Raw genomic sequence first — 22853 nt, 5'->3', positions numbered from 1 at the left:
ATGGCTTAGTTCCGCTGTGCACTTAGCGGTCTGATGTCTCGGTTCTTCCTTTCATTATAGGGTATTCTATTATTTTGTTATTCAGTTCAGAGAGCTCATGACTTGATTCGGAGAGGGGCCTCGCAATAGCAGAGTGGTAGCCATGTACTTCCAGGTTTTCCGAAATGAGGGTTTCAATAAAGAATGCTGCTATTGCCTTCGATACCATGAGCACGAATTAGTGCAGCCGTTTCACCGAAAGGTGTGTTCGACCACAATCAGGCGACAGCTGTGTGTACTTGCTGACGTTTGCAGTAGGTGGTACGCACTGCTTTCTATGTTTCTTGGTACAGGGATTTTGGTGTTAATGCGGCAAGATGGTAGACAAGCACAAGTCTCAATGTCGATGAACCACCAAAACCTGTAAACGCGTCGCTGTGAGCTCAGAACAAAAAGACGCCCATGTGCGAATATACACCTGGGCATTAGAAAAAAAATACGCACATGCTGTTTCATTAAGCACATTTGTTTTGTAACTTTTAAATAAGCAAATATTATATTTGACAAAAACAAAGACACTCCAGAGGTTTTTCAGGAATACATTCGACGAAAACCATCGACTCAGCATGCCTCACTACTGCTACATAGGGATTGGACTTTACCGTTTAAAACGAAATACACCGATAAAAGCACGCCGAAAGCAATTTTCGAAATTTTGTTTCAACTGAGAAAGCTAACCATACCTGACATGCGCAGCACAACTTGCTTGCTGTTGAGTAAAAGTTACACGCGCTCATAGGAGAAAATTGGAACGGAATCTAAGGGCGCGGTGAAACGACGTTACTATTGTATAAGCTGCGCAGATGCGCGTTTTGGGGCATTTCTTCGCTGCTGGGTACGCGCCTCTGCAGACCGGGAAGCAAGCTCCGCTCTTCATCAAACGTCGTCTGCTAGTGTAGTGATGGTTGTTATCACCCGCTTAGGACAGTCAGTCGCCTAAGAAGGTGTCGCCACTGCCTGTGCAAGCGTCATGCATAAGCGTCACTAAAAAGTATCGCCTTTTTTATGGCACAACGGTTCGGCAGCACTTCCATCGCTGCAGTCAGCCCGCAGACCACGTGATGCACCGCGCCCGCCATCGATTACATTTCAACCAAGTTTAAAACGTAACCTTTAATATTTCATAATGCCTGACGGTTCCATTGATTGAGCTTCCAATGATTTTTAAGTGGCGATAGTAGATTCTTCTAAAAGCACAGCTGAATGTACGACGATACGAGTTGGTGCTGACAAACTGGACCAGATAGACATTTGACTGCACAACAGTTCCTCTTGAAATCACCCAATGAAATTAATATTTCATTAGTAGAAAATAGTATTGGCTGACAAAATGAAAACTGCGAAAAAAGTGCGCCGAATATATATATATATATATATATATATATATATATATATATATATATATATATATATATATATATATATATATATATATATATATATATATATATATATATATATATATATATATATATATATATATATATATATATATATATATATATAAACCGGAAAGCCTAACCCTTAACTGCTACGTAGGGAAATGATTGCTGTGCCCCTTTCCCACGTCGAGGATAGAGTGCAAGGAGGATAGAGTGCACAAGGTTTAGTGAACTGACATCGCACAGCACACTGGCGCGCGCTGCGTTTCACCGCCATCGTTCTATACAACATTATCTGCTGGTTCCCTTAAATAAAAACAACTAACAGCAAAAAAAACTAGAGGGTGTCCAGAGGTGGGCAATTCGATTTATTCATAATAAGTATAGAAAAAACGACTCTCTAGCGCTCATATTAATAAAGCTTGTCTTCCCATTATCAATAGTCGAGCACGATTCTTACGCCTGAGGTTTCTTTACCTACTTTTGAGTGGAGCCCTTAAAATAGACGTAGACCACACCTGTCTATTTCATTAACAAGAAACACGCGCACAAAACATTCTAAACATTTAACAGAACTTAGATTGCACTGTGACACCTTTAGGCATTCATATTTCCCGCAGTCAGTCAGGGAATGGAACGCACTAACAAATGTTATAGTCAGCCGCCCGTCACTAAATGAATTTCCACGAGGATAAGTACAGATCATCCTTATTGATCCTTGTAAGGTATTTTTTATAGAATTTTCATTAGTGCAATTTTTATTGTTGAATATTTTCCAGAAACACCTTTGTTTCGCGGTTTGCCTTGTGCAATTGTGGCATTACACCTTTTATTTCAGTCATGAATTCTTCCTAGAATGTACTGTAGCCTTGGCATTCAAAAGGCTCTCTTGTTGTGTGGCGGCAATGTCTTTTCATTTTTTTTTAAGTTCTTATGCCTGGATATGTTCCTGAATTTTTTTTTTGGCTTCAATTTCACCCTTCCTTGTAACAGCCTCTGATGAGGCTAACAGTATAAATAAAGCTGCGGCAGGGAACGATCTCGCGTCCTCTGGTCTGACCGCAGATCCGCCGAGGCGGTTGGTAGGTACAACAGAATGCAGAGAGGCTAGGATTAATTTAACATTTTTCCGAAGTAGCGAAGAGGACAAGCGGTTTTTCTTTTGGCGAAGAGAAAGACTGCACTTCCTTTGTGTCAAATAGTTATTGTTAGTTTTCTTAGCAATGTCGAGCGGGAGATTGACAGATAAAAGAATAATAATGAATTAAGCAAGGTTGTGCTATGAGACACATCTCTCGGAAAACTCTTGTTTGCGTCTGTGGTTCAGTCCCTCAAAAGAGCTGGGAGCTTAGCTATGCATGATATAGTGAAAGAAGCAGTCGAAAAGATGAAGGACAGCAAAAGAAGGCATACACAGCGAGATTCGATATCATGTTTCTGGTATGGAGAAATACTATATTACAATATTTATGCTTAAGATTCCAACACTAGAGCGCATATCGGTGTTGAAATAGTGGAACATTCCAGAAATAATTAGCACTGCCGTAGCAGTTAGTATGTTACATCATTTGCGAAATGTGTTCCTCATAGTTACGTCAACAATAAAAGTTCCGATTCAAAACCCTAATTACGAATCATGACATTTTTAGAAGTTTCTTGACAGACATCCTGTGTCACACCTTTCGTGCCAGGCGATATTCGTGGGTATGTTTTAGTTGCGCATATACTTTCCGCACTATGGTTAGCAAACGATGTTTTCATGATAGAATGCATAGATACGAGAGACCGTCAATTGGGGTTGCGACCAACCTTGAAAGTTAATTTCACTCACCACGCCCACTTGGTGTCAGTTTTCTCTGCGATATCTCCTGCTTTATTGCTTCTCCTTATCTGATCACGAATAGGGATGTGAGCACAAAATAGGTTAAACTCGAGAAAAAAGGATTTACCCTTGTCTTTTTCTTCTTTCATCCACTCAGATGAAATAAACCATTGAACCTCTGAGGCGCCAAGGTAGGGGCAGCTTGGACCTGGAATGTTCAAAATGCAGTTAACAAACCTCGACTAGGCTTCCGAAGAAGGCCCTCTTGGACGGAGGGGACACGTCGGCCACGTAGAGGCAGGCACAGTTGGTAACGACGCCCAGGCACACGCCGCTGGCCACCCGTCCGGCGATGATCAGGCTGACACTGCTGGACACGGCCAGGAAGATCCAGAGGCCGGCCAGGCCGCCAGAGGACAGCAGCAGCATCCTCCGGTAGCCCACCAGATGCAACAGGAGGCCTGCGTCGGGTAAGAAATTAAATGGGTGCACAAGAGTTACCTGCCTCCACACGTTATCACAAGTAAACACTCCTGATGATTTGAAAAATCTCTGTGTGGCGGATCTCGATGACCTGCACAGGTCACCATGCTTAGTTCTTGTGCATGTGACCTCATCCAAGTCTCCGCTAGGAGACATCAATGCATTCAGCTCGCATTTGGTACTCAGAACTACGCCCAACGGCAGGTTTCAATCCTTAAAATTTTCCTCTCGAGAAATACTAGACCATCTCCACTCAGCTGCTATGGCAGGACCGTGACTGCACAAACGAGCAGCAAATTACGAGGAATAAGGACAGGGGAGTCCGAATTCAATGAGGCTTCTTCCCAAACCCAGGTGTATTTCTCCGTTAACGTTCATGACTTTTAAAAGCGAATATTTGCAATCCGAAAAAACAAACAAACTACAGTACCGCGCGTAGACCTCTGTCGTACTCTTTGCCTCTGCTGCTCCCGGTCAACCTACTAGGGGCTCTCGCTTGTGCTTCTACTTTCTGGCACGCTCAACATCGCTCCGAAGGCCAGAAAGCCGCTCTGATGCACAAAGAATGGTAAAATAAAATTGGAGCGGGCACTTGAGCTCCGCCTTAAGGTATGACATGATACCGTGATGGGTTAATAATGCCCACATATGCAGAATTCGTCATTTTCTACATTCATAGGTCCCTGGGAGTCCTCATATAGCACTCCTGGCGTAGTGGTGCAACGGTTAAGCGATGCGAACTGCCCAGCGATGGCAGGCGTTCCCAGCGGTGGGCCCTAAGTTGTGCGGCCCAGGTTGCTCCTCCCGAGCGACCAATCATTAATTTAATTGCCACCTGCCACGGTGGGCAGTTTTCTGACTATCCATGTGGGCAGGTTGTGATGACGCCGCAAGGCCACGTGGCCTAGGTGTCTCGCCGTCCTCCTATAGGCTGCTGTCTGGGCATCGCCGGGCAGAGTCACGCTCAGAACACCGAAAACGCACACAGCGCTGACACAAGATTTTCTGAATTTTCTGGGCAACGGGTCCTTGAACGCTATCACGTTGATAGATCAGACGGACACGGTTTTGATATGAAATCATCTCCACGTTCGTCCGCTTTCGCACCCTAAGAGTGTAATTAATGACGTGTGTGGTGGTGCCGAGGGTTAGTCTTTCCTTGAACATCCGAGCAATTGCTCCGCCTGTGCCGGATAGCTACAAAGCAGTTATAACTCCGACCACTGCCCCAAAGGGTAATGGTCACTTAAGAATTACAAGAGCAGTTTTGCTACCGCAAAGCTGCTAAAGTTAAAGTAAGGTTCGTGGTCAAGAGTCCAAACCTGATGCGTGTTGGTGATTTTCACGAAATTGACAGCACGCTGTGGCGGCGCCGCGAACTTATCTAAGAAGGCGCGCGCGGAACCACCGTTTGCTCCGTTGTCAGAGTTTTTCTGCAAAAATATATCTTAGCACGGTATCTTTTCGATGTTTCCACTGTAACGAGAAGCAATAGACGCCAAGCGCGGTTGCGTGAAAATGCAAATAGCAACTTTCCACGCTGCGTTGCAACCTTAATAGGACATGACAGTGAAGTCGACGTGAGGCCTATATGTAAATTATTTTTTCAGTCTAGGTCGCTGCGGTGGCTCAGTGGTTATGAAACTAAGGTGCTGATCCGAAAGACGCGGGTTCGACCCCGGCCGCGTTGGTCAAATTTCGATGGAGGCGAAATTCTAGAAGCCCGCGTACTGTGCCATGTCAGTACGCGTTAAAGAGCCCCAGGTGGTCGAAATTCCAGGAGCCCTTCACTATGGCGTCGCTTATAGCGTGATTCGCTTTGGGACGTCAAATCCCTCAAAACGAAACCAAACCATTACGCTGCGTCGTTGTCGTTGCATCCGCACGTTGCCCCTCGCAGCTCGAGCGGCGCTTTTCGTGGCAAATAGAAGATAAAAGCTCCGAAAGCGGGGCGATGAGCATAGCGTCCCGTAGAAATCAAACCTGGCACCTCCGCACCCCCCCCAAAACCCACCTATTTACCCTCTCCGCCGCTCGCCTCTTCCTTTCCTCTGTTTCCGCGCTGGCTCATGCGGAACGAAACATTTGTGCCTGCTTCTCTCCAAACAGACGTTTTCAAACTAGAAGCGCCCATGCAAATGCCAGGCTCTATTTGATAGCAAACATCACTGAGCAAACATAACTGGCACATTTCAAGAACGAAGAGATTTGTGCTTTACTATGTCTGAAATGCCAGGCATTATTATGGCGTACATGCATGAGTGGTGATATGATGCTGTGGTATTCACGGAGAGCAAGGCGTGATATGATTTTTTTCCGCTTACATTTCATTCAGGTCTTCTTTTTGAACTTCGTTGTTTCCCCCCCCCCCAACACCGTCTTGTTCGCTGTGAATAGAATCAGTCACACGAGCGGATAGTAAGAATCGAATAAATCGGGCGAATGGTATTGTATTATTGCGGGCTCACATCGTTTACGTTACTTTCCATTCATTGATCATCAACAACCTGAGAATGGAAGGTGTTATTTCACTGCTCCGTGGAAAGAATGCGCCAGAAAAGACGACATAGTTAGCCTTGCTTTCCGCTTACACACGATTAGAAACTTGAGTTCTTGTTTAAATTAGGACATGTTCAACAAATTGGATGAGCAAAAAAAAAAAAAAAACAAGGGCCGAAATCCATCAGTTACAAATCGACAGATAGGGACTGAGAAACTTTCCTAGCTTATTTTCTGCGCAGACAGCGGGAACATTGCTGGAGCTTACTTGCCTGCAATGTTTAATGCGAAAAACTCCGTTTCCAGCTTTGTCATTTGAACGTTATAAACGAATCTTCATTGCCCATGTGATAGGCTACGCTTTCAACGGGCTGGTCACAAACGCAAGAGGGCAATTTCTTCCTTATTTCGAGCTTATTTTTAAAAATATTTTTTAGTGCAAAAAGACGAGCACACAAGAAACAAAGTGGACAGTTTCCCTGTCCACTTTGTTTCTTATGTGCCCGTCTTTTTGCGCGCGCTAGAAATTCGAAAAATATGTACCAACTAGCCTGCAAGAATTCTATTTTTTTAAACAGCCCAGAAACAAGGCTGACTCACACGACTCTGCCGGTATCGTTGAACAAGTGCGGGGTTCAAAAGCTAGCGCGCTTCCACGTAGGCTGACTCCAGAAGTAGTCCTCCGTGGAGACGCCATGTTGGAAGAATTGAGGCGCCGTCTCTAGGTGCGCAAATTGACAATACTCGTAACTTTACTCTTCCGATGCCCTCCACAGGGCCGGGCTAATGGGTGCTTGGAGCAACTAGGTCCGAACGTTCGGAAGGGAGGGCAAGCCCACTGACCCGACATCAGCGCCCCCAGGGTGGCCCCCAGGAGCAAGCTGTCGGCGATCCACCGGTTGTGGGGCGGGCTGTTGGGAGTCACGTTGTACCAGGGCTGGTGCTCGATGGACACCATGGCGACCGAAGCGAAGCCCAGCGTCGTGCCTGCGCCGAGTGCACCGCAGCAGGCGAGCAGCATAGACTGCACGTGGTGTCCGAAAGGGAACGCGCTGTCCGGGTCGGTGACGGGCGTGGCGCCCTTGGCCGGAGGGCGCATGCGCCGGAGAGCGTCCATGGCTGCGTTGAATGGCGGCGACTGCACCTCCTCGGACGAGCTGAGCGGCACTGCCACAGTCGGCGGCGCCGCTGCCAGGGAGCCGCGACTGCCCCGCGACGCCCTGCAAACGCCAGATAGGACGGGCGATGAGTTTTAACCCGCGAAAACCCGCCGCGGTGGCTCAGTGGTTAGGGTGCTCGACTACTGATCCGGAGTTCCCGGGTTCGAACCCGACCGCGGCGGCTGCGTTTTTATGGAGGAAAAACGCTAAGGCGCCCGTGTGCTGTGCGATGTCAGTGCACGTTAGAGATCCCCAGGTGGTCGAAATTATTCCGGAGCCCTCCACTACGGCACCTCTTTCTTCCTTTCTTCTTTCCCTCCCCCCTTTATCCCTTCCCTTACGGCGCGGTTCAGGTGTCCGCCGATATGTGAGACAGATACTGCGCCATTTCTTTTCCCCCCAAAACCAATTATTATTATTATTAACCCGCCAAAGCAGAAAGGGAGACTGTTAAGCATAAAAGCTGTAGGAAACACTCAAGCTCCGCCTCGAGGGCATCGTTAACGGTTAATATCCACATAGGTGGAAGTGGCCATCGCCTACTTAACATTCACTGATCGCTCGGAGTCCTCATATGCCACCACTGGCGCGGGTGGTGATGCGGTTAAGCGATGCGTCACTGCCTCGGCTGGTGGCTGTTTACCACACATCCGCCGGTGCGGACTGTGATACCCAGGTTGGTCTTCCCGAGCAGCCGCTCGCGACCAATCATTAATTGAACTGCCACTTGCCACGGTGGGCAGTTTTCTAGCAATCCGGTAGGTAGGTTATGATGACGTCATAAGGTGACGTGATATAGGTCAGGTGGCCCACCTATAAGGACCAACTAGGTTGAGTCTCTGGGAATTTTTCTCCGGTGTTCCGTTGAACGGGACCCTTAACGCTGTCGCGTTAAAGTGATTGAAAGCGCCGGGTTAGTGTACACCAACTGCAGACAATTTAATGTGCAATGGAATCCAGAACGCTTGCGTTTTCGCAATTCGCCTGCACCGAACTGCGCCCGCGATGGCCTGGTTTTAAACGATGACGCGCCATGTATTTTTTGGACTTTTTTCTTCAGAAAATAGGGTTCGACATGGTTTTCTTGTGTAAATTTTCTCACTCTGTGGGAAAGGAGCCTCGCCTCCGCTCCACTTGCCCTCTTCTTTCATAAAACCGCGCCTGCAGAGTACGGACCTATTATTGTCATTAATACTTGGTGCCCCATGAACGAGTGCGCTATCGCCAGCCGAGCGCCTCGATAGGCGCGCGCCAGAAGGCAGCAATGTCGCAGTGGCCATGTCCAGCGAAGATAAAGCAACTCGGAAGTATATGCAGGCAACCCCTCAGCCAATGAACGATTAGGTTAAAGGTGAAGCGTCACCGCGAAGTCCTTCTAATGAGCCGTGTACCATCTAATGAGTAACGAACATATTTCGTTTTAAAGGGCTTTTGGTCGGTCGGAGCAGATACACATCCTGTGGTGAGCTGATTATCATTTTTCTCGGCACAAAGACATCTGTGGAGAATCCCATGAAAGAATGAACAGAGTCGGGCTCGCTGAGAATGCCGAAAAACAGCGGAAAATACTTACAGGCTGGATTTCTTCCTATGCGCCATGATGGCGGTGCTGGAAGGTAGGCCTTCTTGTTCTTCTCAGTCTTCTTCATCGCTGGACTGCGACGAGGTTCGCGCGCACATAATCGCTTCTTTTTCTTCTATTCGGTCGGGCCGCGTCGATGCAGAGTGAGTGACCATTGGGCTTCACCGCTCACTTGACTCGCGTCTTTGGCTATGATTTTACGGTGACAGGGGGCCAAGGCTTTTTTAGGGCTAATAGGGGCGGCGTAGGAGGGGGCGGCAGAAAGTTAGGCGGGGGGATGAGATTAGGAAGTTTTCAGGCACAGGGCGTGCGCAGCTGGCAAAAGACAGGGTTGGTTGGAGAGACATATTGGAGAGGCCTTTGCCCTGCAGCTGACGCAGCGAGTCTGATGATGATGATGATGACGGTCGGCAGTGGTGGAGGCATTGTACTGCATGTTTGCTTTTAACGCACTCGTTAGCTTGTTCACCTAAGAGAATGATGCCCAGTCAAGCAATGGAGGCACCTAGAAAATGTGCCGTGTGACGTAACGTGGTTCAGGTGAGCTTCGCACTTAGCATTGCAGTTAATCGTCTTATAGGAACGTTCTTTGACGGTTATTATTGAGTGAACAGATAATGCGCCGACAGTATTCTTTTGCAACCCGAACAGCCCATGCCATTCATGTCGCCAGATAAGCGCCTTTCTGTCATTCGCAACAAAGAGGGGGAGAGGTGCGATTGACGCTGCCCATTTTATTTGCACGCTGGACGGAATTATTATTTCAATAAATGAAACATGGACACACGTTTTAACTGCTTATCTTCCACACCCATCAACTCTTCCGCATGCACCACCCGACGTACTAAATAAGCCCTTAGAGCTCTTCACTGAAATCACGTACGAACTTTTTATTTTACTTTTTTTTTGTACAGCCACAACTGATAAGCGGAGCGATTTAGATGGATGCATGTACAAAATAGAAGCGAATCGGTGTGTTCGAAAACGACTAATATTTTGCAACCCACCAATGCCCGTCTTAAAGAGAAAAGCACGCTGGTTAGTTATGCCTAGAAGTCTATTTTTTATTGTGTGCGACGACGGAGGTAGACACACGAACGCTGGTGAAATGTAAGACCAAGTCGAAGGACACAATGCACTCGTCCGTGCTCAGTTCTACGTGAGAAAGGCGTTCAATGAAATAGACGGAGTTGCGCACGCGTAGTTTTGTGTTCACTGTCAGGACCATGCGCGTTACTGGAGAGGGCCTAAAGATTTCAACTGTCTCCCCGAGTTCTCTTAGCTCGACACAATAACAATTGGCCCGCGCAATACCGAACAAAAGCATGCCCGGGTTGAGGAGAGATTTCAGACATCCTCCACATGACTTGGAACTGCCCCGAGCAACGCAAAGCGCTCAGTTTACAGGAACTCAGCCATAAGCATTGGGGGGCGAAGCTGGCTCTCACAGATCTCCCCCTTCAGCGCCAGCTGATCGGTCAGGCCTGGAAAGACGTATTCGCCAATGGTTTCCCGGACCTGGGTGAAACACCCGCGTAATTACTTTATACTAATGGAGTTTATTCTCTCTCTCTCTCCCCGCTTACGCACAAGCAGCAGTTCGCTACTTCTTGAAGAGTTTCAACGTGATCGGCCCTCGGCAGTAAGAGGCACCAATATATCAGTTCAGAGCAATTTGCCTCTAATACAAAACACAAACATAACAGTAAAAAAACACATAGCCTCTAAAACGCGCAAGCAATAAGAAAGGAGCGCTCGGCTTGATGCACTCTGGCACGGGTCGGGCCGGTATTGCACTGCCTCCGGGATCGGCCCGGGGCTTGTTAGAGCGCGCCTTTCCTTTATATATTTGCTCTCCTATCCTTCAACTCTCCCACTTTCAGCACGTGGCAGCGAGTGTGGCTCGACTTGAGCCAGTAGGCAGGCCCGTGCACTTTCCTTTCCTTTCTGCCTATCATCAGCAATAAGAAAGGCTGCGGACATGTGTGCGCTTTTTTCTGTCTCTTTGTGGCAACCGGCTGGTGGAACTATCTACTGCCGACATGGTCGGCACCTACGTGGCCGACGCTGGGCGTAGTTGAGGGTTCCGCTGGGTCGAGCCCACGTTAACGCGCCTTCGTCGAGTTCGGTGGCCTTGCTGACATGGACACCCGAAACGATGCGCTGCCTCCCCTTGCGCATGAACGCCTCGTGTGATGAGGAGGGATGTGATCCGTTCGGAGCGGCTGCTTAGGTTAGCGCTATGAAGTGGCCGGGTTTAGCATGTTTTTATTTAGCAACACAGTTTCTGGTTCTTCTGAAAGAACGAAAACGATTCAATTTTATTGATTTTATTTACAACATACTGCAGCTCTAAACGGTCCGCAGAAGGAGAGGGAAGAATAACAAAAGTATAATCAAATTTGAATGCTCAGGATGCCAGCGATTAGTACTTAGGAGCTTATTATTTCTTTCATAATTTCTTTCAAAATATTATACTGCCTCGATTTTTGGGTTCTTGTATTAACCCACACTGACACCCGCTCAAGACGATTGACTGATTGAATGATGTTTCTGAGAGGAAGAAGGAAAAGGAAAGAGCACGGGCCTGCCTACTGGTTCAAGCCGAGCCACGCTCGCTGCCGCGTGTTGAAAGTAGGAGGGGTAAAGGATAGGAGAGCAAAGAGTGAAAGAAAATACGCGCCGTGCTAATACGCACAGTGCCGATCTCGGAGGCAGTGCGATATCGGGCCGACCCGTGCCAGAGTACTTTAAGCCAAGCACTCCGCCATATTCCAAAAATAAGTTTAATATCTTAGGTCCAAGGACCCGCTGCAGATATTAAATCAGGTACCAGGTATGCTCAAGACGACACTGCATCCACATGTATGTTCGCACACCGCTTCGCACTGACGTGAATAACAATAATTAGCTTTCAGCAAAGTAGAGACGCAGAAAATGTGTTATTACTTGATGAACACCTCAATCGCGCCGTCGGGGAAGTAATGAAAAAAGGAACCGCCACGATGGCTCAGTGGTAAAAGCGCTCGGCTACTCATTCGGAGCACCCGAGTTCGAACCCGATCGCGGCCACCAGTTCCCATGGCGTCGAAACGTAAAAAGGCGCCCGTGTGGTGTGCGTTGGTGTTAGTGCACGTTAAAGATCCCCAGGTGGTCGAAATTATCCCGGAACACTCCACTACGGCACCTCTTTCTTCCTTTCTTCTCTTAGTCACTCGTTTATCCCTTCCGTTACGTCGCGGTTCGGGTGTCCACGAGATGTGAGAGATTTACTGCGTGATTTCCGTTGCTCAAAACCACCACTAAGGAAGGGGCTTACCTTCCTGCTTGCGTGGAAACTACCCACGGGGTAGTTCCGATGGCAATTCACCCATCGGTTACGCCGACGACTGCGTCATACTACGACATGCTGCTACGACGGCCATTTTTCCGAAAATGGTGCAGAACCCATAGTGGTTAGGGCGCTCGACTACTGATCCGGAGTTCCCGGGTTCGAACCCGACCGCGGCGGCTGCGTTTTTATGGAGGAAAAACGCTGAAGCGCCTGTGTGCTGTGCGATGTCAGTGCACGTTAAAGATCCCCAGGTGGTCGAAATTATTCCGGAGCCCTCCACTACGGCACCTATTCTTCCTTTCTTCTTTCACTCCCTCCTTTATCCATTCCCTTACGGCGCGGTTCAGGTGTCCAAAGATATATGAGACAGATACTGCGTCATTTCCTTTCCCCAAAAAACCAATTATTATTATTAACCCATACAGGCATACCATGTAGCAGCATTTCCAGAAAATGTAGAAGGGGATGTGCTTCTTGAGCTGGTTTCGATTTGCATTCGGCTGCTATAATTTCTATACAGTTTACTGTACACGGGACTAGTTGGTAACCACCCTTTGCTTAAGCCTCCATAGGCTCTCTCCATAAAGCCTCCTTTCATGGCATCGCATTTCGTCCTTCCAGGGTAACTACCCTCCGAGTGGTTTCCGTGGAAACCACCGACCGGTTTCGCCTTGTTACGCTCACGTCATACCTTCCTCCTCGCTTCGTAGCCACTCTCTGAGTGGTTCCCATGGCAACGCCCTCATCAGTTACGCCGACGGCTACGACACAAACTACTACTGTTACTATGACGACGGGAAACCCAGGAACTGAACGGGCGCCTTAAAACTATCGCTGTAATATCATCGCAGAATGCAGGTTGCTGGTATTATATGACCCAAACACCTCAAAAGGGTGCGCGCACTTTAGCATGAAGGAAAACCTTGATGTGTGCAGTTAGGAAAGGCTTTACTTTTCTTTTACCCTCAGAAAAACTTTGTTCAAACACTGCGTTTTTTTAGCGCGACACTATTAGCTGCACTGCGGTGCACACGAGCTGCGCGAGAGAGACTAATGGTCGCACACATTCCTGCAGAACTGAACAAAGTTGACCCTCTGTGCATGAACGCTGCCCCCACCACCGAGCACGCAGTGTTTATTTCAGGCGACATTAATGGATAAAGATTACGTCTATATGTCGATTATGCTTACATATTCGTTTAGGCGGCGAGTGGACGCCAAGGTCTTTATACTCGCGGACAACTTTTTCTGACAATGCAGCAGAGCACGAGAGGAAAAAAGACGGGCTGTTGTCATTGTGCCGTGGAGAGTGGGCTCTTCAGCCACCTCTGCCCTAGCTAACCCGCGCAGTCTCTACAGCTTCCCGCTTCCCCCACCCGCGCCCCTAGAAACTTCCCTCGGCACGGGGACAAAGGGCCACCTTCTTTTCTTATTTAGTCTTTGTTGCATTCCCGAAAAAGTTGTCCGTGAGTATAGTTGGAGCAGCGTTTGCTTCGGGGTTGGTTCATGTTTTCAAGGCTGAGTACTTATTAGAGCAACGCATAAAGGTGACAGGATAGGCGCTATGTCCATACCCATTTTTGTGTTGCGCTAAAGGTTCTTTCGCCATGAAAAAAAGAGTATAGTTTTTTTATCTCGAATATAATTAATATACACAAAAATAGAGAAGATAATGATAGTAAAATGAACCGTCACATGTGCTGTGAAATCTGAGAAAGGCTTTTGTCGGCCAAAACACTCTTGTCTATCACAGCTGTGCTTCGTCCGCATGTTAGACTCATCTCCCCACTATCGAAGCATGGTTTGGAGTGACAACGCTCCTCAGGTTTGGAAGCATCAGCACTCGGATCAATTCTTTCTTTTTTTATTTCTTTGAATGGTTAACCCTGCCGGGAGTCGGTGTGAAGCCTAGGCTCACTGTTCTCCCGGCTGGCGCCCTGGTGCCCGGAGTTCGAGTTGTTGCCGGCTTCCATGAGGTACACAAAGGCCTTCTGCCATGCCACCAACGGATGATATCCTTGTACACTCTCCGGTTTCCCGGGCGAGCTTTGTATAGCGCTTCACAGAGGGCGCAATGATTGGTGTATAGGCATAGTTCGATATCGTGTGTTCTCCTCCAAGCGAAGTATGCTTTGTAGCGTGATTGGTCAGCCGCCAACGCCTTCAAATAGGCGGCGAGGTGCTTGGGTGAATGAAAGTCAAACGCGTTGATGTACGAATTTGGAGGAACGAAGTCGGAGTAGTTGCCCAACACCACGGGGACCATACCATAGTTAACCGCTTCATAAAATTTCTCTGTGACGTATTCTGGACATATCGAGTTCTCCAGAGCCAAGCTAAAGTAGTAAGTTTGTCCGAAAATGGCCGAGCACTCTGGGCTATGCGGACATCGCATGTCGCCGCATTTCCCGTAAATGTCGACGGGGATGTACTTCTTGAGCTCGTTCACGAAGTCCATTCGGCCGCTGGGCGCTTCGCAGTTGCTTACAGCCCACACGACTAGTCTGGAACGGTTCGTTGGCGTGACGAAATCTGGCGCATTGCTGCCCGTTTGCGTCAGTCGCCGAACGAAGAAGTAAGGGTGCCAAACGTCTGAGTCACGCCGGTAGGTGTACGTCCAGTTGAAGATACGTCGCAGTTTTTGCATTCCTCGTCGTCGGCTATTAGGAGGCGCTTCCAAATTCCAGTACACCCATCGCTGGTGTGCGGCTCGATACTTTGGAAGGTCGCCACCGTTGGCGTCCCGATCGTGTATCACGACGGCGTCCACTGCTCTTATCAAGGACCGGTTATTGGTCAGGAAGCATGGAACCGGGCAGTTGTCGTGAGGGGTTAGGCCGCTAATGTTTGAGTGGTAAATATCCTCCCAGGAACGGTGGGCTTTTGTCCAGAACAAAATCTTGACCGGTTTTTGAAATCTTTCCTTTACAAAAGCCCATGCTGCCCAGTCGGGGCATTTGAGGTCAGTGTACGTCGCTACAAAGACGATCATCGAGGCGCAGAGAAAACACGCACCAACAACGGTGCGCTGCATGGCCCTGGGATGCGCCACGCATGCCTGAAAAATAAGAGAGCAGGTATGTGAGCCCCACTAGCATCGCACAGAAGAAAGCGAGCAATTTCATGAATGTTCTTCGGTTCTTTGCATGAAGCGTCTCACCAACGGATATCATTGGACGCGCTTGAGCTCTAAACCTCGAAAAAGCGCTGATTGTTGTCACATATTGAGTGTCCTCATGCCTTGGTCGAGTCGAATCATTAACTCTCATGCAAGCAGCTCCAATAATTGCTCTGCTTGATGCCACTTTGACCTTGACCCTTGACTTTGACCTTCCCCTTGACCTTTAACTTGATATTTGATTTCGGACAGTGGGAACCACATCAACAATGACTTTCAACGCCTGACAAGGTAAAACAGAGCATAGCCCAAGCTATGGTAGTATGACCACGTGATCATGACTATGACCATTGGGTACGTGACCTTGAGCCTTGACCTTGACTTATGATTTGAGACAGTGGCGACCTTGATTACCAGAGCTTTTGCTCGTATAAATAGGTTCACGCCACGTTGAACCTCAGCCATTTTTTTAATGCCCAAACTGTGTGATGTAAGCCTGGGTGTTCGCAGATTGGCCATACGTTCGAATATATCGTTAGATGTATTTTGAAGATGAGGAAACGTGTTTGTGTGAAAGCGTTTGATGGTAACTTCTTCTTTCGCCAAGGATTATTTGGTTGTGGGCATTTCATTCTCGCTTATTTGTATTACTGTCACGTATCATGTTACGTGATCTGCCCCTGGCTTTCATTGGAGTGCTCCTCTTGGAGTGCCCGGCTTGCCGATCCAAGGGCGGCAGAGAGTTCGCTTTGGTTTCTCCGAGTCGCATGTCCAGGGGTCCAGATTATTAATGGCAAAGCATTACTTGGCTCATTATGCGAAAGCCCCGCTATCATGAGAAACCCGTGGCCGAAACGCGGCACTCGAATGACGTCATCACCCCTCCAGGAACAATAGGCTGCCGGCGTCCCCACCCCAGGTGGTCTCCCTCCCAAGTACTGACCGAGCCCACCTGGGGTGGGGACGCCGGCAGCCCACCGCCACGTACGTACCACGTGATTGAGCTGCACACTTACCCAGGAAGCAATTTATGTGCCTTTTCTTTTCTAAAAATCAACGGAGTCTAAACCTTCCGCTGGTTTTGAGAAAAGGAAAGGAGCATAACTTCCTGAATTTGTAGGTGGACGCCACCCGTGTTCGAACTCGGCTACGGCGGCCGCGTTTCGATAGAGACGAACCTAGATGTCCACTGAGGTATGAGACAGATACTGCGCCATTTCCTTTCAGCTCCAACACTATTCCGAGCAAGTATGTAGAATGTTACGCCGGGTAATCAAGAAAAAAATGGGCAAAGAAACAAGGAGGCCCTAAGATTAATTTAGGCTTTCATTCTAAGATAAGGTATGCCACCCCGTACTTGCGGCTTAGCAAAAAACTTGGCTATGGCTTAACTCTGGTTAACCCTAGTTGAATTGCGAAAGCTTCGTTTCCTCGGCACGTCATCTACGTAGCCTCTCATTCCGACGCTCTCGAGAACTCAAACCGGTCTCTTCCGCCGTTGAAGAGTCACTCCGGGACGTGGCACGACTTCTAGCCGCATCTTCATTACGACGCTTCTCGAGTCGTGCGGAGCGTTCTTCTGCCGCCTCTTGAGCGCGATGTCTCTTCCTCGCTTCGTTCTGTCGTTGTTGCGTCTCTCGCGCTCTACATAACGACTAGAATCCACTGACTGCTACTGCTGCTGTTGTTGATAGGAAAAAAGAAAATGAAAGTGCACGAGCCACGCTCGCTGCCGCGTGCTGAAAGTAGGAGAGTTAAAGGATAGGAGAACAAAGATAGAAAAGGAGCGCGCTAATATGCCCCGGGCCGACCCCGGAGGCAGTGCAATGTAGTGCAGCACACACACACACACACACACACACACACACACACACACACACACACACACACACACACACACACACACACACACACACACACACACACACACACACACACACACACACACACACACACACACACACACACACACACACACACACACACACACACACACACACACACACACACACACACACACACACACGCGCGCGCGCACGCACGCACGCACGCACGCACGCACGCACGCACGCACGCGCACACACACCTCCTCTCCGTGTACCCCAGCGGAGCACATCTGCATGGTGGAGCGAGCGGCGAAGGCAGCGGCGTCGACGGCGGCGCCATCTATAGGAACGTGGATACGGTGTTGCTAGGCAACACCACGGCATACGGCTGAAGTACGACCACGCGACGAGCCGAGCTGGCTGCCTGGCTGGCGTAGTGTTGCTTTCGCAACAAAAGGAGAAAGACCAACTGGGTGTTACTGCACGAAGGGCAGTAAAGACGGCGCTGGGACTGCCTTTATGCACATTCAGTAGCGCGTACTACAGCAGGGGATCCACGACACGATCGAGGAACTAATAGAGGCCCACCATGTCAACCAAACTGTCAGGCTCTCAACTTTTAAGCCTTGCAGGAAATTATTACGAAGCTGAGAATTGGTCACCCCGGGGATTCGCTGAAAAGATCGACATGCCCACGCAGAAGAGATCACACATCACGACTCACCTCGTACCAAAGCGCATCGATGAGGAACACAACAGAGGGCATAGACTAGCCAGAGCTAGACATTTCTCTAAGCGTTGAGATAGAAGCAAGGACACGATATACGTCGATGCAGCATGACCCATGAACGGGGTCACGGCATTTGCAGCAGTTTCACTCCGTGTGGATATAATCGCAGGGAGTCTTATCTAATCTATGGATACCACATCGGCTGAAGCAGCAGCTGTCGGCAGAAGAACGCGCCGCACTACTCGAGAAGCTTCGTAACGAAGATCCGGCTAGAAGATGTCGTGCCATGTCCCGGAGTGACTCTTCAACGGCGGAAGAGACCGCTTTGAGTTCTCGAGAGCGTCGGAATGAGACGTCGCGTAGACGACGTGCCGTGGAAACGAAGCTTTCACAATTCAACTAGGGTTAGCCAGAGATAAGCCACAGCCAATGTTTTTGCTAAGCCGCAAGTACGGGGTGGTATACCTTATCTTAGAATGAAAGCCTAAATTAATTTTAGGGCCTCCTAGTCTCTTAGCCCATTTTTTTCTTGATTACCCGGCGTAGCATTCTACAGCAACAATTATGTCCGACTCACAAGCAGCGGTACGCAAATACATCAGCGGTCACGTGGACAATTCAGTTGGGAAATTTCGGAAACGTCTAATCCCACGAACGTCCACATCTTATGGACGCCAGGGCACCTCTCAACGACAGGCAACAAAGCGGCCAACACAGCTGCTCGAGCTCTCCTCCGAACATCTGGCACGAAGCCTCTCTCTGATTCTGCCTGCTGTCCTTTATTTCCGCTGCCCCAGCTCAGGTGCTTCAGTATCGATGGCAGATGCCGGGGCTAGCAAAAATCTTTTCCTTCCTTTTTACTATTATTTTTAATAAAACCACTACCACCACCACCACAATTAACAACTCTTCATTACGGAGTACTATAAGATCATAAGAAGAAAATATCTTCTCCCTCACGGAACCGTTAGCAAATTTGAAGAGCACATAATCAAGCGACTAAAAACTATATTGAAAATATACCTGCGCTCAAAAGACACGGACTGAAAGATAAAGACACACACACACAGCGCTGGACTTACAACTGAATTTTTTATTCGGGAAACACTGCTCTTTATACACATCAGCAGCTGATAAAAATGGAAGATGGTAACACCCGGATGATAAAAAATCGACAAACTGTCTCGTCACATGTCCAGTCCTACCTTCCCTTTTGCAAAAATGCCTTTTCCTTTGATAGTAGTGAAAGGGACGTGCTACTCACGCATGCAACCCCACTGTCCGCTATGCTCATGGCTTCAATTATTTCACGCGTCGTTTGGTCACGGTTCCTGCTTACTATCTTCGTCTCGTTGTAGGAAGGTACACATTTACACTCTTGACAATGAACCACCAAATTCCCATCGCCTTTCCGTTCCATGTTCCTCCGATGTTCACGGAGCCGCTCGTTCAAACACCGCCCCGTTTGGCCTACATATGCTTTTCCACATGTCAGCGGCATCCTGTAAACCACTCCTTCTGCGCATGCGACCATGGGGACTTGGTGTTTCTTTTTACACCCCTTAGCTTTTCTTTCTGGGTACGTTACTATTTTGCATAAGTTTTCCAATTTGTCCGGGGCTGAAAAAACGACCCTAGTTTTTACTTTCGATGCAATTCTTTTAAGATTATGGGACACCCCATGAATGTACGGAATCACCACCGTTTTCTCCCTTTGTTTTGCTCCCTCCTTGCTAGGCACCGTACCCTTTTTCCCACATTTCTTGAGCAGGCTTTTTGCCACCGACACCAACACCTGATCCGGATAAACGGGGCGGTGTTTGAACGAGCGGCTCCGTGAACATCGGAGGAACATGGAACGGAAAGGCGGTGGGAATTTGGTGGTTCATTGTCAAGAGTGTAAATGTGTACCTTCCTATAACGAGACGAAGATAGTAAGCAGGAACCGTGACCAAACGACGCGTGAAATAATTGAAGCCATGAGCATAGCGGACAGTGGGGTTGCATGCGTGAGTAGCACGTCCCTTTCACTACTATCAAAGGAAAAGGCATTTTTGCAAAAGGGAAGGTAGGACTGGACATGTGACGAGACAGTTTGTCGATTTTTTATCATCCGGGTGTTACCATCTTCCATTTTTATCAGCTGCTGATGTGTATAAAGAGCAGTGTTTCCCGAATAAAAAATTCAGTTGTAAGTCCAGCGCTGTGTGTGTGTGTCTTTATCTTTCAGTCCGTGTCTTTTGAGCGCAGGTATATTTTCAATATGGTAAACCAACTCGCCCAACAAGCCACTCTGCTAGACTAAAAACTAATACTGTGCCCAATCCCCACTTCATGAGTAAATGGTATCCAGGCACATACGATTCGTCCTGCCCTTTTGTTCAGCAGTTGGCGCACTCTTTCACAGTTTGAGAATGTGAAGAAAACCGAGATTTCGACAGCAATCCTGCTCCAACATATGAGTGCTGGGAGGCAACTCTTCATAGCAATAGTCCCCTCGACCAGAAATCGTCGGTTGAGAGAGGCCGGATTACGATGGCGCCCAATGGGTTCTCCTACTGAACCCACCCAGTATTTATGCTCTTAAAAAATGTTTTTCCTCCTCCTCCTCAAAAACAAATTTTACATTGAGACAGAAGTGTCCACCCAGTGAGCAATTTTGTGCTGCTTTCTGTAGTATATTTAGTGCTTTACTTGTTATTTTCCCTTTCATGTAATTTCTACAGGCCGACTGTAAAACCGTTATGAATGTGTTCTGATTTCTACTGTTTTGTCTTCGTGGCTACAGCTATTGCGATTTCCTCCGCTTCTTCTGCGTAAGTTTTCCAAACTGTGGCACTTGTTCTGGTGTTGTGCGCATCTATAATTGCTAATCGCATCGCACTTTTCCTCTTATATTCGGCTACGTCTGTGTATAACATGTGGATTGCTCCAGTACGCTTTTTGTAGGTATACCTAGCCCTGGTTTTCCTTCTCTCTACGTGGGTTCCAGATGCTTATTAAAAAAAATGATTCGTGTTTTGAGGAAAGGAAATGACTGCTATTTTGATCTGTTTCTGAATTTCTCGTGGTATGTCTTCCTGGCTGCATCTGAAGGATAGTTGTAGCTGTATGTTTATCGATTTGAACATGTTCCTTTTTCTTTGTGTTTGTGATAGCCTCTCTCGTAGTGTACGACTCCTGAATAATTTCTACCACGTGGGTATCTTCAACGTACACCAACGTCGCACATCATATGGGCGCCTTTTCACCGCGGTTCAACTGAGGCGAAACGTAAAAGGCCGCAACTTTCGACAGGTGCAAGAAGGAACGTGCATTGTTAAGTTTAATGCACCGAAGCAACCGATAGGTTATGAGGGACGCTGTAGAGCAGGTCCAGGTTAAATCAGTCCACGTGGGGTTTTTGATGTGCGCTGACACTGTACATTACCCGCAGTACACCGTACCGCGTTTCAGTGGAGGCATTTTGGTTAATGCCTCCTTTGAAACGCGGCCGAGGCAGCCAGAACTGGACCCAGGCCTTCCGGCTCAGCATCCAAGTGTACTAACCACCACTGGGTGGTGGTGAAAACAATTATTAATCATAACGAGAGGTGTTGGGGGTCCTGACCTGAAGGGTCACGCCCTTACAACCACTACGTGGGATACCTAGTCAGGCACCTCATTGGAGGTTGCCGCAGCCCGGGCGTGCTGCGTTAAGGCGCTTTGGGCCTCGAGGGTGCAGCAGCCGGACAGGGTCGCCTTCCAGTCCTCTCGGGTGGGGTTAGGGATAGGGGGTAGGGATGGGTTCTGCTGGCACGCCCACATCATGTGGTAGGTGTCAGACACCTCCCCACAGTGTGAGCCCTGCCAGTCGAATTGAGGATCGAAATGCTTTAGAGTTGCCGGGCACAGCATCGTGTTAGTGAGCAGGCGCAGGAGTACCCGCTCGTCGGCCTTCCCCAGCCCTTTGCACGGGGTGGGAAGAGTTTGGTGCGTGGACTTGTGCCACCGTGGCGGGCTCTGTGCCAGCCACCGTGGCAGGCTGGAGCAAGCATCATTTAAGCGGGAAGTTCTGACACTTTGCAACAATCGCGATACAAGACATAGCTTTAACGAAATGCTATACATGCATATAGGAAACGTTTAACCAGGTAACGAAAAGTTATTTTCTCTAGGATCGAAAGAAACGCTGTTAGTGAAAGAAACACAGGCTGTGTGGAGGACTTTGGATTATTGTCGACCATTCGGGGCTGTTCGGTGTGTTATGAAAGCATGCTACACAGAAAGGATTCATGCCCTCCGCCTCTAACAAAATGCGGCGGCAGTTGCCAGCATCTAACTCTTGCTTATATTCAGCATCTGGACGCTGTAGCCACCGCGGCGGGTGGCGTGCCAAAGTACGGATGTTATTAGTCATGATCCTCACCTTAGCAATGTGTATGATCTCCTGCTTGGTGCTTGCTCTCTTCCCTGTCGGCCCCAGGGCTGCGCAGGCACAGTTCTCGGGCATTTTTGTAAAGGACCTAGGGTCTCTCGTATTGGAGGACACGCTACGGGGTTCGGGCCCAGCCGTCTTCTTCTTCTTCTTCTCGAGGCACCGCGCGACGGCACGTGCTGGCAAGTGAAGTGTCGTCATTTTTAACGCGACAGCGTTAATGAGCTCGTGTCTCCGAAAAGCCTGTGTCGGCAGCGTTGGCCGTCCGCGAAAAATCCTCCTCCTCGCACTCCTCAGCCTCTTCCTTCCCTTGCGGCGCTGTACGGGTGTCCAGCGAGAATTGTGAGACAGGCTTCATTTCCTTTCCTTAAAACCAATATTCATTTCATTTTTGTTCCCTTACGGCTCGTTTCGGGTGCCCACCGAGGTATGTGAGACAGGCGTCCTTTCCTTAAATTGTC

At 48.5% G+C, this 22853-nt stretch overlaps 2 protein-coding genes across 2 annotated transcripts; both read right to left on the bottom strand.

Moving 5' to 3' along the window:
• Positions 1 to 3413: 3413 nt before the first annotated feature.
• LOC144123521 (solute carrier family 2, facilitated glucose transporter member 12-like) lies at positions 3414 to 9172 on the bottom strand. The gene is made up of 3 exons (XM_077656337.1): positions 8959 to 9172; positions 7069 to 7445; positions 3414 to 3704 (listed from the first exon to the last, which is right to left on the bottom strand). Exons 1-3 carry the CDS (start codon positions 8982 to 8984, stop codon positions 3472 to 3474), a joined length of 636 nt encoding a protein of 211 aa, XP_077512463.1. The 5' UTR covers positions 8985 to 9172; the 3' UTR covers positions 3414 to 3471.
• A 1196-nt stretch (positions 9173 to 10368) lies between these two features.
• Positions 10369 to 22508, bottom strand: LOC144124293 (3-galactosyl-N-acetylglucosaminide 4-alpha-L-fucosyltransferase FUT3-like). The gene is made up of 3 exons (XM_077656929.1): positions 22384 to 22508; positions 14220 to 15359; positions 10369 to 10485 (listed from the first exon to the last, which is right to left on the bottom strand). The coding sequence occupies exons 1-3, from the start codon at positions 22465 to 22467 to the stop codon at positions 10369 to 10371; spliced, it is 1341 nt and encodes a 446-aa protein (XP_077513055.1). The 5' UTR covers positions 22468 to 22508.
• Between the last annotated feature and the right edge of the window lie 345 nt (positions 22509 to 22853).

This window comes from Amblyomma americanum, chromosome 3 (assembly GCF_052857255.1).
Source record: "Amblyomma americanum isolate KBUSLIRL-KWMA chromosome 3, ASM5285725v1, whole genome shotgun sequence".
Taxonomy (NCBI): Eukaryota; Metazoa; Arthropoda; class Arachnida; order Ixodida; family Ixodidae; genus Amblyomma; species Amblyomma americanum.
This window is presented reverse-complemented; position numbering and strand designations above follow the sequence as displayed.